This window comes from Hemitrygon akajei, chromosome 9 (genome assembly GCF_048418815.1).
Source record: "Hemitrygon akajei chromosome 9, sHemAka1.3, whole genome shotgun sequence".
Lineage (NCBI taxonomy): Eukaryota > Metazoa > Chordata > Chondrichthyes > Myliobatiformes > Dasyatidae > Hemitrygon > Hemitrygon akajei.
This window is the reverse complement of record NC_133132.1, coordinates 51,438,782-51,451,422: the sequence shown is the minus strand read 5'-3', so window position 1 is coordinate 51,451,422 and position 12,641 is coordinate 51,438,782. Positions and strand designations below refer to the sequence as shown.

Sequence of the window (12,641 nt, the reverse complement as noted above, 5' to 3'; positions counted from 1 at the left end):
TAGTGAGGGATTACCTAGGAAGGAGAAGAAAAAATTGGTGGTGTTCAGAAACACAGTAAGTAGTTTTGAAACACAGATCTGTGAGTCACAACTACTTTAAAAATAATGCAGCTCTTCTCTCTACAGTGGTCCATCAGTTAACTAACAACTGACTTATAGGTTTGCAGGGGTTAAGTGTGTGAGGTTTCACAAGTCCATAATGGCAATTCCAGGATTAATAGACAAATGCAGAATATAGAATAGATATATTAACTACAATAAGAATTCAGTAATAATGTATTAACCAATTAAGGTTGATAACTACAGTGTTTTCAGTGGAAGTGTAATAACTAGAGTTAAATCACTAAAAAAACACAGTTAAAGCATAAATATGAGAAATTCTCCAGATGCTGGAAATCCAAAGCAACACACACACACAATGCTGGAGGAACTCAGCCGGTCAGGCAGCATCTATGGAAATGAATAAACACTTGACGCTTTGGGCTGAGACCCTTCTTCAGGAGAATTAAACCATTCTAGCTTTTATATTAGGTTGTACAACATATCTGAAAGTCAAATCATACTAGAAATATGAAAATGCCAGAAAGAGAAACAAACTTTACATTGTATGTTAAGCGCCCTTCATCAGAAGTGGGGAAGTGGAAAAACAAGCCTGTTGTAAATTGGAATCGTGGGGGATGGATAGGACAAAGGGAATTCCTCTGATAGGGTGATGTTGGGATTGTTTGGGTGACATTTAGGAGTCATATTAATGAAGGCAGTTATAGATAGAGTTCACAAAAAGGACAGATTAAAACTGTGAAAAACTTGTCAGGACTGATGTCGAAACCTGAACCCAAAAGGAAAATACTGAAGATAGCTAGCAGATAACTTAGTATCTGTGGAGAGAAAATAATTGAGTTAGTATGACTCCAAATATATTTGTGAACCTCTGCAAAAGAAAATAAGTGGCTTTGACCATTGAAAAGAAACTTGGAGTCTTTGTGAAGATTAAGAAACTAGCACTGTAAAACAATTTTCAAACAAATACACATGCCAGTGCAGCAAGACAGATGGTATGGCAAACACGAGGAAATCTGCAGATGCTGGGAATTCAAGCAACACACACAAAATGCTGGTGGAATGCAGCAGGTCAGGCAGCATCTATAGGGAGAAGCACTGACGATGTTTTGGGCCGAGAGCCTTCATCCTGACGAAGGGTCTCGACCCGAAACGTCGACTGTACTTATTCCTATAGACAGATGGTATGGCTTCCTTTATTACAAGAGGATTTGAGATTGAGAGTGGAGATGTCTTGCTCTAAATATACGGGGTGCTGGTGAGACACCATCCAGATATACTGTATACCAGATCTGGTCTCTCTGTATATAGAAGGATATGCTTGAGATAGACGGGCTTGGCAAAGGTACAGTACATTGGTACCTGGGATTGCATACTCAGAGATTAAACAATTTGGGTATTCTTTTTTATTTAGAAGAACAATAATCTCTTTGAAATGTAAGAATAGGGTTTGACAAAGTGGACAGAAAAGTTGGATCTCTCCTGGCTGGTGTTTCCATAGCCAAGGGGTCATGGTCTCAAAATAAGAGGCTGGATAGAGGTGAGAAGTAATTTCTTCATGCAGAAGGTTAAGGATTTTTGGAGGGGTGTGGTTGGTTAATTTGGCAATTGATGGATCTTTAGCTATTAAGGGAATCAGTGGATTTGGGGTTAGTGCAGGAAAGTCACACCAAGTTAAAATATCAGTCACATTTTTCTGAAAGGCAGAGCAGGCATGATGGGCCAAATGACTTCTTCCTGCTTCTATTTCTTAAGTAATGATGAGTATTTTAAGAGCCCACGGAATTGTGTAACATCTTCAATGCGTTTTAATGCATTGTGCATTATCCATGGAGTCAAACTGTTCTACTATTCTGGTTAACTACACAGTGACTGAAATTACTCTGACATTTTTCTCTCCTTCGATTTAGGTCTCCTCCCTCCAGATCAGAGCAGCACTGTTTTCTGTTCAACGAGGAACGTGCTAAGCTTGCTACTGAGCATCTTGCCATGCATCTCCATATATGGTCACAAGAAAGCAGACAAGAGGAATTCACCTTCCCATTCAGGAGCACATTTCATTTCAACTCATCTCCAATCCGCTGGTTTCGATTTTTTTTTTGTGGTTATCACATGCACATTATGTATAATTTATTTGAATTTAAGTTTATGTTAAATTATATTTTCAATGTTCTCTGCTGCTGCTACAAGAAGCTCATTTTCATGGCATTTATGCCCTGTTTATGTATGCCTACGATGACAATAACCTTGAATTTCAGCTTGAACTGGAATTAGGATAATGAGCTTATGAGTAACAATAAAATTATTATCAACCAATGATCTCACTGGATTCTGGCTTTACCTTGCTGTAGAGTCTAGCTGCCAAGCTGCGTTGAAGCACTCTCTCCCGATAATTCAGGGCTTTCAGCAAGAAGCTCAGGCTGCCCACTGTGTCTGTATTGAATGCGAAGACACTATTGGGAAATTAATGGACGGTGAAATGTGTCTCAACATTTGAAACAATAGTAACACTGCTTGTTTTAAAAGTTAAGAAATCAAAACAACAATTTGACTGAATTAACGTGTGTCTACACAGTACTAAAAGTCTAAAAGCATCCACAGAAGTCCATCTGGCCAGTTCCAAAGTTTAATGAATTGCAAATATGATCTACAAATATTAGCCACTTCCAGAATGCACTGCTTTGTAATTCAATAACAGCATTCAAATAGCTAGCTCATATTTCTATGCTTCAGTGTATGCAGTTCCAGAAGTCAATAAAGTTTAATGAAAACGATTCACTGACATCCCATTTATTCTTTTCTTTCTCTTTACTAGAGGCGGAATTTCAGTGGAACCTACCCACCAGGCTCCCCATGCTGTTGTCATGGAACCCACTGGGGTAGCTGCCCAATGCCAATGTGATCTTTAGTTCTCTTCCATACTCATGCTCAAGTTCCCTCATACCTCCGAGCAAAGAATTGGGCAAGGTTCAGTCTCACAGACTATTAAGTGTAGAAACATTCAAAAAGTGTAAATAATTTTATCCCACGAGATGCAAGGTAAAAGCCAAATTGCAGAGACAAGTGCACAGGTAATCATCACTGCTGGGGATTTCAGCAATGAAGGAAGTATCTTGAGGTTTAGAAAAAGTACATGATATGCCTATATGACATTCGAATTAAGAGTTTCACAGTCACATCTACCTACAGTAACCTTGCTTATCACGGACCTATCTACTTAAATTTACTTGGGTTGCTGCCATGGTGGCGTGATGCTATGACAGCTTGGGGTGTTGGACTTTAGAGTTGAATTTCTGAGATCTTCTGTAAGCAATTGTGTATGTATTTCTTCCTGGGAGCATGCGTTTCCACCTGGTTTCCAGTGGTTTCCCCCACTGTCCGATGACACACCCATTAGTAGTTTAATTAGTCTTTGTAAATTGTCCCATGATTAGGCAAGGGGTAATTTGGCGGTTTGCTGGTGGTGTGACTCAAAGGGTGAGCAGGGCCTGTTCCATGTTGTATCTCCAAAAAAAATCTATTACTTCATTCTAAAGCTGTTGGTGTAATTATTTTCTACCTCTCCCTGTTCTGTACATTTTTGTCAAACTAAGCTCCTGTAAACTAACAGAAGTTTTAGTAGAATAATATCTGGAATGAGTCAGATGTCTTATTAGAAAAAAGTACACAATTTCATATTATATCCACTTATGTTTAGAAGATTGCGAGAGAACTTGATTATAACAGATTCTGAGAAACCTTCACAGAATGGAGGTGGAGAAGCAGTGACGTCTGGAAACAGAAACAGAAACCTGTAAGGTAGATAGATCCTTGATAAACAAGGTGGTTTACCAAGGGTCAAGACAGACAGAATATACACTAGATCTGAAGTAGTTAGCTACAATCTTACTAAATGGTGGAGCAATTTTTAGGAACCAGATGGCCAATTCTAGATCAGTTGGTCTGTATAGGGATATATATTTAGTGTTTCTGACTGTGCACTAAAACCTCAGTTATTGAAGGGTCAATGATCTTGGATACAATGATCTTTAAAGAAGGAATGGATTGCATGTTTAAGCATTTTTCACTATCTGGGACGTCTTAAGGTCCTAAGTCAGTTCTGAAATGTAATCCCTTTTGTATGGTGAACAAGTGGTACTCCTGTTATTTCAATAAAGTGACACAAAGGGAAAAGAAGAGCTATGATTTTATTGAAACGTGGAGCAGACGTGAGGGATTAAACAGCCTAAGCCTGCTTCTGTTTTGTAGCGTCTTATGCGACACTGCTGCATACAGGATACTGCAGACTGCACCACAAGTGGTTGACTACCAAATTGTTCTCACAATGTCAAGAAGGACATACAGGGGTCTGCACACTTAAAGTCAGCCATGCGTATGGAACACTGGTTAAATTGGTTAATTGGTTTTATTATTGTCACATGTATTGAGGTACGGCGAAAGACTGTTTTGCATGCCATCCAAGCGGATCATTTCATTACGACGGTGCATCGAGGTAGTACAAGGGAAAAGCAGTACAGAATTCAGAAGTTACAGTGGAAGTGTAGTATGGGGAGATAATATAGTACACGGCCATGACAAGGTGGATTGTGAGTTCAAGTGTCTGTCTTATCATACAAGACGGTTGTTCAATTGTCTTATAACAGCCACAGAGAAGCTTTCCTTGATACCAGGGGGCAACATAATCAAACCACCAATGAGATAACAAATGATTGCAAAGCAATACATAATATGTGCTTGTATCTTAATGTGCCTCAAATATCTCTTTCAAAAATCAGTTTTCTCAGACATTTAGGTAGACCATCCCTTCTTGTAACAGCTACATTGAACTCAGTGCTGTGAATGTGGGTGTACTGAAGTTAACTGTTTAACGCTAATCCAGCTGATGGTGAGAGATCTGGCCTCCCTACTGTTATATTCTCAACCCTTCAAAGTGGAAATTCCTGTCAGTGTATCATCATTTCCCTGATCTAACGAGGTCGGTTTTTGGTGATGCAGGGGGGGAAAGGGAATGCTTTTCTTTTCAATGAACTATGATGATCTGGTTTGTGCTGTCTGAATGAGCAGTGAAAGTAGGTTGAATCGCAACTATCAAAAGACATCTGGATACATATAGAAGGAGAGAAATGGGTGGGACAACAGGGAAAGACCAGAGGAAAGTGCAGTGCAGGCACGACAATAAGATGGAAGGCTATACAAACTCCAAGGCAGCTTTTATGCTGCTGTTCCAAGACTAATGAACAGTCCGCTGTAGTGCAGCAAGATTTACTCCTGACCTCACAATCTACCTTGTTATGGCCTTACACCTAATTGTCTGCCTGTAGTGCACATTTTCTGTAACTGTTTTACTTCATTCCGCAGTCTGTTATCACTTTTCCCTTGTACTACTTCAACATTACCATCATCATTACATGCCGTGTCATATGACATGACGATCATGGTCATCAATCTGTCTTTCCATCTGTTGTTTTTATTCTTTTCTCTATCCATGACCATGATTGTTCTTGGCAATTTTTTTCTACAGAAGTGGTTTGCCGTTGCCTTCTTTTGGACAGTGCCTCTGCAAGGCAGGTGACCCCGGCCATTATCAATACTCTTCAGAGATTGCCTGCCTGGGGTTGGTGGTCGCATAACCAGGATTTGTAATGTACACCAGCAGCTCATGTAACCGTCCACCACCTGCTCCCATGGCTTCTCGTGACCCTGATTGGGATGGGGAGGGGAGGGGGAGGGGGCTAAGTAGGTACTACACCTTGCCCAAGGGTGACCTGCAGGCTAGCGGAGGGAAGGAGTGCATTACACCTCCTTTGGTAGAGACGTATCTCCACCCCACCACCTTAACGTACTGTTGTAAGTGACAATAATAAATTAACTTGCCGATTTACTTTCAGTCTCTCTCTCCACTGTGGTGCTCACTTACATTGTCTCCCACTGAAGCAGTCCTTCAGTTTTAAAACATCCAAACGTTACGGTCCCACCCTTCCTCCCTTTATTAGCCCACCACAGCCCCACAGTCTAGCAATGGAGACACAATAGACTTCTGGAATCTGAAGCAACAAACTATCTGTTAGGGGAACTCAGTGGGTTAAGCAGGTGCGGGGTGGGGAGAGGAATTACCGACATTTCACAGTGAAACCCTGCATTAGAAGTGAGAGAGGAGAGATGCATGTGCTTTCAGGCTTTTGTAATTTCTGTCCGATGGTGGGGGGGGAGAAGGGAAAATATTTGGTGTGAGTGAGATCTTTGATGGTAGCAAATAGCTTAGACAGAGTCTATGGAGGGGAGTCTGGTTTTCATGGGAAATGGACAGCTGTCTTATATAAGACTGAGGATGGAATGGGAGAGGTCAGCCTCTTGGAACAATCTAATCTGCATCCAACAAAAGCATGGAAGCACACACATAGATTGGTTGGCTGCAATGGCAAAATACAAGCCAGATGGTAAATCTGGCATTCAAGCTGTTGGGATGGGAGTGAAGATTCCATGAAGTATGGAAGTTTTCCTGCTCCCTTGGCATCAAGACAGAGCATATTTAAATTGTATTTTTAAGGTTCTAGGGAAAACTAACTAAAACAGCTCCTCCCGAGATCTCTTCAAAGATAATTCTCAACCTTTGATCTTTTGTGGTGACACACAAGTATCACAGTTCTTCCGTCTGGTTCCTATCATTACCCTGTTTCTTGTTCTGCATGCAAACATCCCGATATAGATAGACTTGTCTTCTGGTAAACATACGCTTGTAAGGTTCACGACAGGCAGCAGCAATCTGAATTCCAGCAAACCAACTTCAAAAAGGTTGCCAGAATTGACTTGCATGTTGGGAAGTGTTTTTCTAACTCCTGAATCTGACGGTAAAAGACTGCCCCACACCTCAGAAGTATAAATATATCACTAATATAGTGATAATAACCAAGCAACTGACTTGGTTTTAAAAATATCTAGTTGTTCCGTGGGATTCCACCCTAAATTTAACATAGAAAGAGCGCAGAAAATACTTTCCAGGATGTTGCCTGGACTTGGGCGCCCGATTTTCAAGGAGAGATTACATAGACTAGAACATGGGTGATCAGATAGAGGTACAGTACTGTGCAAAAGTCTTATTTACAGCTAGGATGCCTGAGACCTTTGCACAGTACTGTATTTGTCAATGTGGAGTGGAGAGTGAGTTTGTAAATCTGGCGGGAGCAAAGGATGTTGGAAATAGCGAGGGTGGAGCGCCATGGGACAGGGTGGCAGAGAATGAATGCCAGGAGCAGAAGGTGGTGGGGGTGCAGACACACCCATCCCTGAGGCACCAGGCAAGGTCATCTGATTCCAAAGAATTGGCTTATTGATCATTACAGAATGTCCCTCTGGTGCTTCCCACTCCCTCCCCATTTCCTTTCCCTTTTCCCAACCATGATTCCCCTCTCACTGTCCCCTTCAATTTGCAATACAGACCTCTATCAGAATCAGGTTTATCATCACTGACATATGTTGTGAAATTCGGGGGGGTTTTTTTGCAGCAGAACAGTGCGCTACATAAAATTATTATAGTCCTGTTCAAAAGTCTAAGGCACTTTAACTATATATACAGTACATGCCTAAGACTTTTGCACAGTCCCGTAGATCAAATTATGAGGGACATAAACAGGTCAAACGCACATAATCTTTTTCCTAGGGAGGGGATGCTGAAATCAAGAGGGCATGGGTTTACGACCAGAGGCGAGAGATTTGAAAGGGCAACTTCTTCACACACACAAAGGGTGGTGCATATTTGGCGTGAACTGCTAGAGTTAAGTACCGCTGCCTCCGGACTCCACTGACGCAGGTTCAACCCTGACGAAAGGTGTTATCTGTGTGGATTTAGCAGCCCCCCCCCCCCTCCGTAACTATGTTGTTTTCCTCTGGGGGCTTGGACTTCCTCCCATAACCCAAAGATGTGCTGGTAAATTAGTAAGTTGCAGCTGGTGCAGGTGGGTGGTGGGAGTCCCATGCAGAAATGGCAATGATGGAATTGCTCTGAGAGTCAGCAGAGATTAGATAGGCCAAATGGCCTCCTTCTGTGCTATAAGAAAATATGAGAAATAAGAGAAAGAATGCTGGAGATGGGGCAAAATGTACACCTAGCAGTTGTTTAACACACCTCCAACAAACCTCAAGAAACTTAACACAGACAGGACAAAGCAGACATCTCGACTGGCATCAATACAAAATCACAGAACATTCATTCTCTTCACTACTTGCTCAATGTGGCTTCATTTTACGAAATCTACAAAAGGCATCACATTAACTCACCCAGCCTACTCTTAACAGCTTCTCATAAACATGCAACCTCTTCCACCGAGAGAGGCAAGAGCAGGTTCCCCACTGACTCGCAGACCACCTTGATCGGCAATATATTGCTTGTCCTTCGTAGCCTTGGGGCCTAAAACCTTTCCACGCAGCAGCAAGCACCTTCACCAGCAGTTCACCCGCATCTTCTGAAGGGCAACTCGGGGAGGATAATGAATGCTGGCTTTGGCAGAAATGTTCACTAACCACAAAGTGAATGAGAAAATCATTACTCTGAGAATGTAGAGGGAAGGTATCCAATATATAGAAGAGAGAGGGAGGAGTGAGGCGGAGACAGGTAGCTGATGGGGGAACCAGATGAGGTGGACATTTTGGGGTTGTGGAGTGATAATGGGCAGCAGAAGTGGAAGAGGGGTGATTTCAGACTGAGGCTTGTTGGTGATAGGTGGAAGAACAGAGAAGGAAAAAGAATAGACAGAGGGAACTGGGTGGCTGAGTTTAAGACAGAGGCTGCCAGATGATAGGTGGAACCTGATAAGGGGAGGGATGATTATCAGATGGAACCAGGTGGGGAAGGGGAGAGGAAAGATGAACCAAATAAGTTTTTACTTCAGATTCCAGGTTCAAGCAACTGAAGCCAATTCAAGCCAAACAACTATCTTGAGCAAATGAGCATTAATTGAGGACAGAATGAAGAACAGTTATGAGGTACCCTCGATTCAATTACTGATGGCTTTCTCGTTCAAAATTTGATTGTAGAAACATGGATATTTTATGCCACTGGAAAAGTTTATTTATCCCACTCTGTCTGCACCAGACAAGATAAATAATTGTTTGGAGTCTTCAGAATTTTCTTGAATGCCAGATCTTGGAGTAGAGTCTAATGTGTTACAGTGCCAAACCAGGTACTCTTTAGATGAGGATTCCTGTCTCCACCTTCATTCAGCCTCTCATCAGTGGATGAAAATTATTTTCCGTCAGTTCTTCTCCAATCCTTTGAAGAGTCTCCTTAAATTTGTGCCTGCTGGATACTGATCTCTTTATCATGGGCCTCCCTGCTTAATCTGACCTCAATGAAACGGGCAACATTCTACTGGGGATCGAAGAGCTCAACATTGGGTTGAAGTTCTCCCTGGCAGTGGGGTCCAGAACTTGGATCATATTTCCAACTGAAGGAATCTACCGCTCAAGAATGACCTGAAAAGTGAGTTGTCAGTTCATGGAACTCTCTACTCATATGGGCCGGGACATTCAAGCTCTTGAGTATTTTCAAATGACTTTTGCTAACCAAGGGAGTTAATGGATTAGCGCAGGAAAGCAAAACTAGAGTAAAAAGATCACCTATGGAGGTATTGAATAGCAGAGCAAGCACTACAGAATGAACAGCCTACTCCTAGTCCAATTTCTATTTTTACCTTATTTTATTTATTCAGAGACACAGCATGGTAACAGGCCCTTCTGACCCAGTGAGTACACACGTGACCAATTAACCTACTAACCCATACATTGTTGGAATGCGGAAGGAATCCCGAGCACCCAAAGGAAACACGTACAGTCACGGGCAGAACATACAAACTCCTTACAGACAGCAGCGGAATTGAACCTGGGTCACCTGTACTGTATTTGTGTTACGCTAACCGCTACGCTATTGTGCTGCCTCCAATGTTCTAAGTTCTGGGGCTTCTCATAATCTTCAGCAACACAAAACGCTGTTGGAACTCAGCAAGTCAGACAGCATCTGTGGAAATGAATAGATGGGCAATGTTTCAGGCCGAGACTCTTCTTCAGGACTGGAAAAGAAGGGGGAAGATGCCAGAATGGAAAGGTGGGAGGAGGGAAAGGACGATAGCTGGAAGGTGATAGGTGAAGCCAGGTGGGTTGGAAAGATAAAGGGCTGGAGAAGAAGTGCTGATAAGAGGGGAGAGTGGACCATTGGAGACAGGGAAAAAGGAGGGGCACCAGGGGGAGGTGATAGGGAGGTGAGAAGAGGGAAGAGGCCAGAGTGGGGGTAGAAGAAGGGATGGGGAGGTAATATAAGGTGCTACTCCTCCACCCTGATGATGACTTCATTGTGGCATAAGAGGAAGCCAAGGACTGACATGTTGGGATGGGAATGGGAATTAAAATGTTTGGCTAATGGGAAGTTCCGCTTTTGGCAGATGGAGAGCAGGAGCTCGACAGCATCTACAGAGGCAAAAGTTGTCAGTCAGTGGGTCAAGCAGCATCTGTGGAGGTAAAAGTTGAGCTTTTCCAATGATCTGCTTTTGTCCCAGAATCCACACCTACAGTCACCTTTGTACAACACACAAGACAATAGTTCTTGTACTCAGTCACTATTTTTAGATCCTACAGGGTTTTACTTTCAAAATCAGAATCAGAATTAATACCACCGGCTGATGTCATGAAATTTGTTGTTTCACTTCAGCAGTACATTGCATACTTAATAATAAAAACTTTAAATTACAGTAAGAGATAAATATAAAAAATAAATTAAACAAGTAGTGCCAAAAATAGTGAGGTTGTGCTCATGGTCCATTATCCATTCAGAAGTCTGATGACACAGGGGAAAAAGCTAGTCCTGAAACACTGAGTGTGGTTTTTCAGGCTCCTGTACCTCCTCCTTGATGAGAACAGGGCTGGGTGATGGGGGTCCTTAATGATGGATGTCACCAATCAGCTTGTCCTATGGGAAACTGTCAAACACCTCATCAAAGTCCACATAGATAACATTAGTGAACTGTGGTCATGAGCACTGCCTGGTGGAGCAGGTTCGATGAGCCAAATGGTCTAATTCTGCTCCTATATCTTATGGTCTTGTTACTCTTCAAAATTCATGTTAAGTATGAAGAACATAAGGAAAATGTCCCGTTGGATGCCAATTGAAACAGACCCTTCTCAACTTAAATAGAAATCTAATGCAAATAAAATGAATCTCTTTCCTTTCCTGTAATTAAATAGAATGGTACCTGGTCCGTAAGCTATCAGTTGTGGCTGCAATCCAGTTTCTCAGCAATCCAGTAACTGGTCTTTCTTCGTACTGTCTTGCATACTGAGCTAAAAGTTCACGGACCACCACCTATGGATGAAATGCCAACATTTTTACTTGCAAATTAGGTTAAATTATCTCATCTTGAGGAAATGAAATAACCTTAATATGAAGCAGTGCTAAACACAAGGCCAGTGCCTGTGGTTTGTACTGCATTTCCAGGTGCAGGGTGACTGGCAGTAACCTTTTTAATTTTTTAAATTTTTTTTGAAATACAGCGCGGAATAGGCCCTTCAATCCCTTCAAGTCGTACCGCCCAGCAATCCCTCAGTTTAATCTGAGTCTGAAAATGGTAACTTACAATGACCAATTAACTTACCAACCAGTACCGTCTTTGGACTGTGGCAGGAAATCGGAGCACCCGGAGGAAACCCACGCAGTCACAGAGGGGAATGTACTAACTTCATACAGGCAGTTGCGGGAATTGCACCTGGGTCACCTGTACTGTAAAACGTTTTGCTAACCACTATGCTACTCTGCCGGCCAAAAATTCCACAGGTAAAACTAATGTCATAGAATTATGCAGCATGACGAAAAGCTCTTTAGCCCCTCTTGTCCATTTTTTATGTACTGACCCTGTTTGCCTGCATTTGGTCCATATCCCTCTACTTCTCTGGCAACTCATTCCACATACTCACCACCTTCTGTGTGCAGAGCTTGCCCTTCAGCTCTCTTTCAAATCATTCCCTTCTCACCTTAATCCTGTTCCCGCTAGGTTTACGTTCTTCTACCCAGGGAAACGGACAGTAACAATCCAACTTATCCACATTCCTCACAATTTTATAAAGCTCGATAAGGTCACTTCTCAATGTCCTACACTCCAAGAAGAATAGTCCCCTCCCTGTCCATTTTCTCCTCATAACTCAAGCCCTCCATCCTGGTAACACCTTTTCAGTAATGCCTACAGGGAAACAAGTGAGAACCTGCCCTTATCCCAGAGTCTGGGTTTTTGATTCATGCGGTTTTGGATTATTCTGCAGGCTCTTTATTTAGGCTCACTGGAAACTTCTAAGACACTAGTAAAGAGTTGAAGAAGTCTTCCATCTTGAGGTCTTCTGACATATTTCAAGTTATCACCTTTTCCGGTTCTATTCAAACACTACAGGGTGATGGGTGAAGAGATGCGGGAATGGGGTTATGGAGTACAGAAAGATGGCGACCCAAGATGAGTCAATACATTTCTGCTGGTCTGAAAGACAGAGGCTTGAAATGCAGTGCCCAAGAGCATTAGGAGCTGTCCAGTCACGGTGGTAAAACTGCCCAC

The 12,641-nt window shown here is 42.3% G+C and overlaps 1 protein-coding gene and 1 long non-coding RNA gene across 4 annotated transcripts in view; one reads left to right on the top strand and one right to left on the bottom strand.

Moving 5' to 3' along the window:
* LOC140733106 (uncharacterized) overlaps positions 1 to 2,834 on the top strand; it is a 539,087-nt gene extending 536,253 nt beyond the window's left edge. For all 3 annotated transcript variants that reach the window (XR_012100227.1, XR_012100225.1, XR_012100226.1), the window contains one exon: positions 1,971 to 2,834. This is a non-coding gene — a long non-coding RNA (uncharacterized lncRNA). The remainder of the gene's footprint in view (positions 1 to 1,970) is intronic.
* Positions 1 to 12,641, bottom strand: part of LOC140733105 (acyl-coenzyme A oxidase-like protein) — a 318,950-nt gene that overhangs the window by 72,171 nt on the left and 234,138 nt on the right. Inside the window, exons 5-6 of the mRNA XM_073055961.1 lie at positions 11,298 to 11,407; positions 2,402 to 2,513 (exon numbers count right to left, since the gene is read on the bottom strand). Coding sequence (XP_072912062.1) covers positions 2,402 to 2,513; positions 11,298 to 11,407 — 222 coding nt within the window. The remainder of the gene's footprint in view (positions 1 to 2,401; positions 2,514 to 11,297; positions 11,408 to 12,641) is intronic.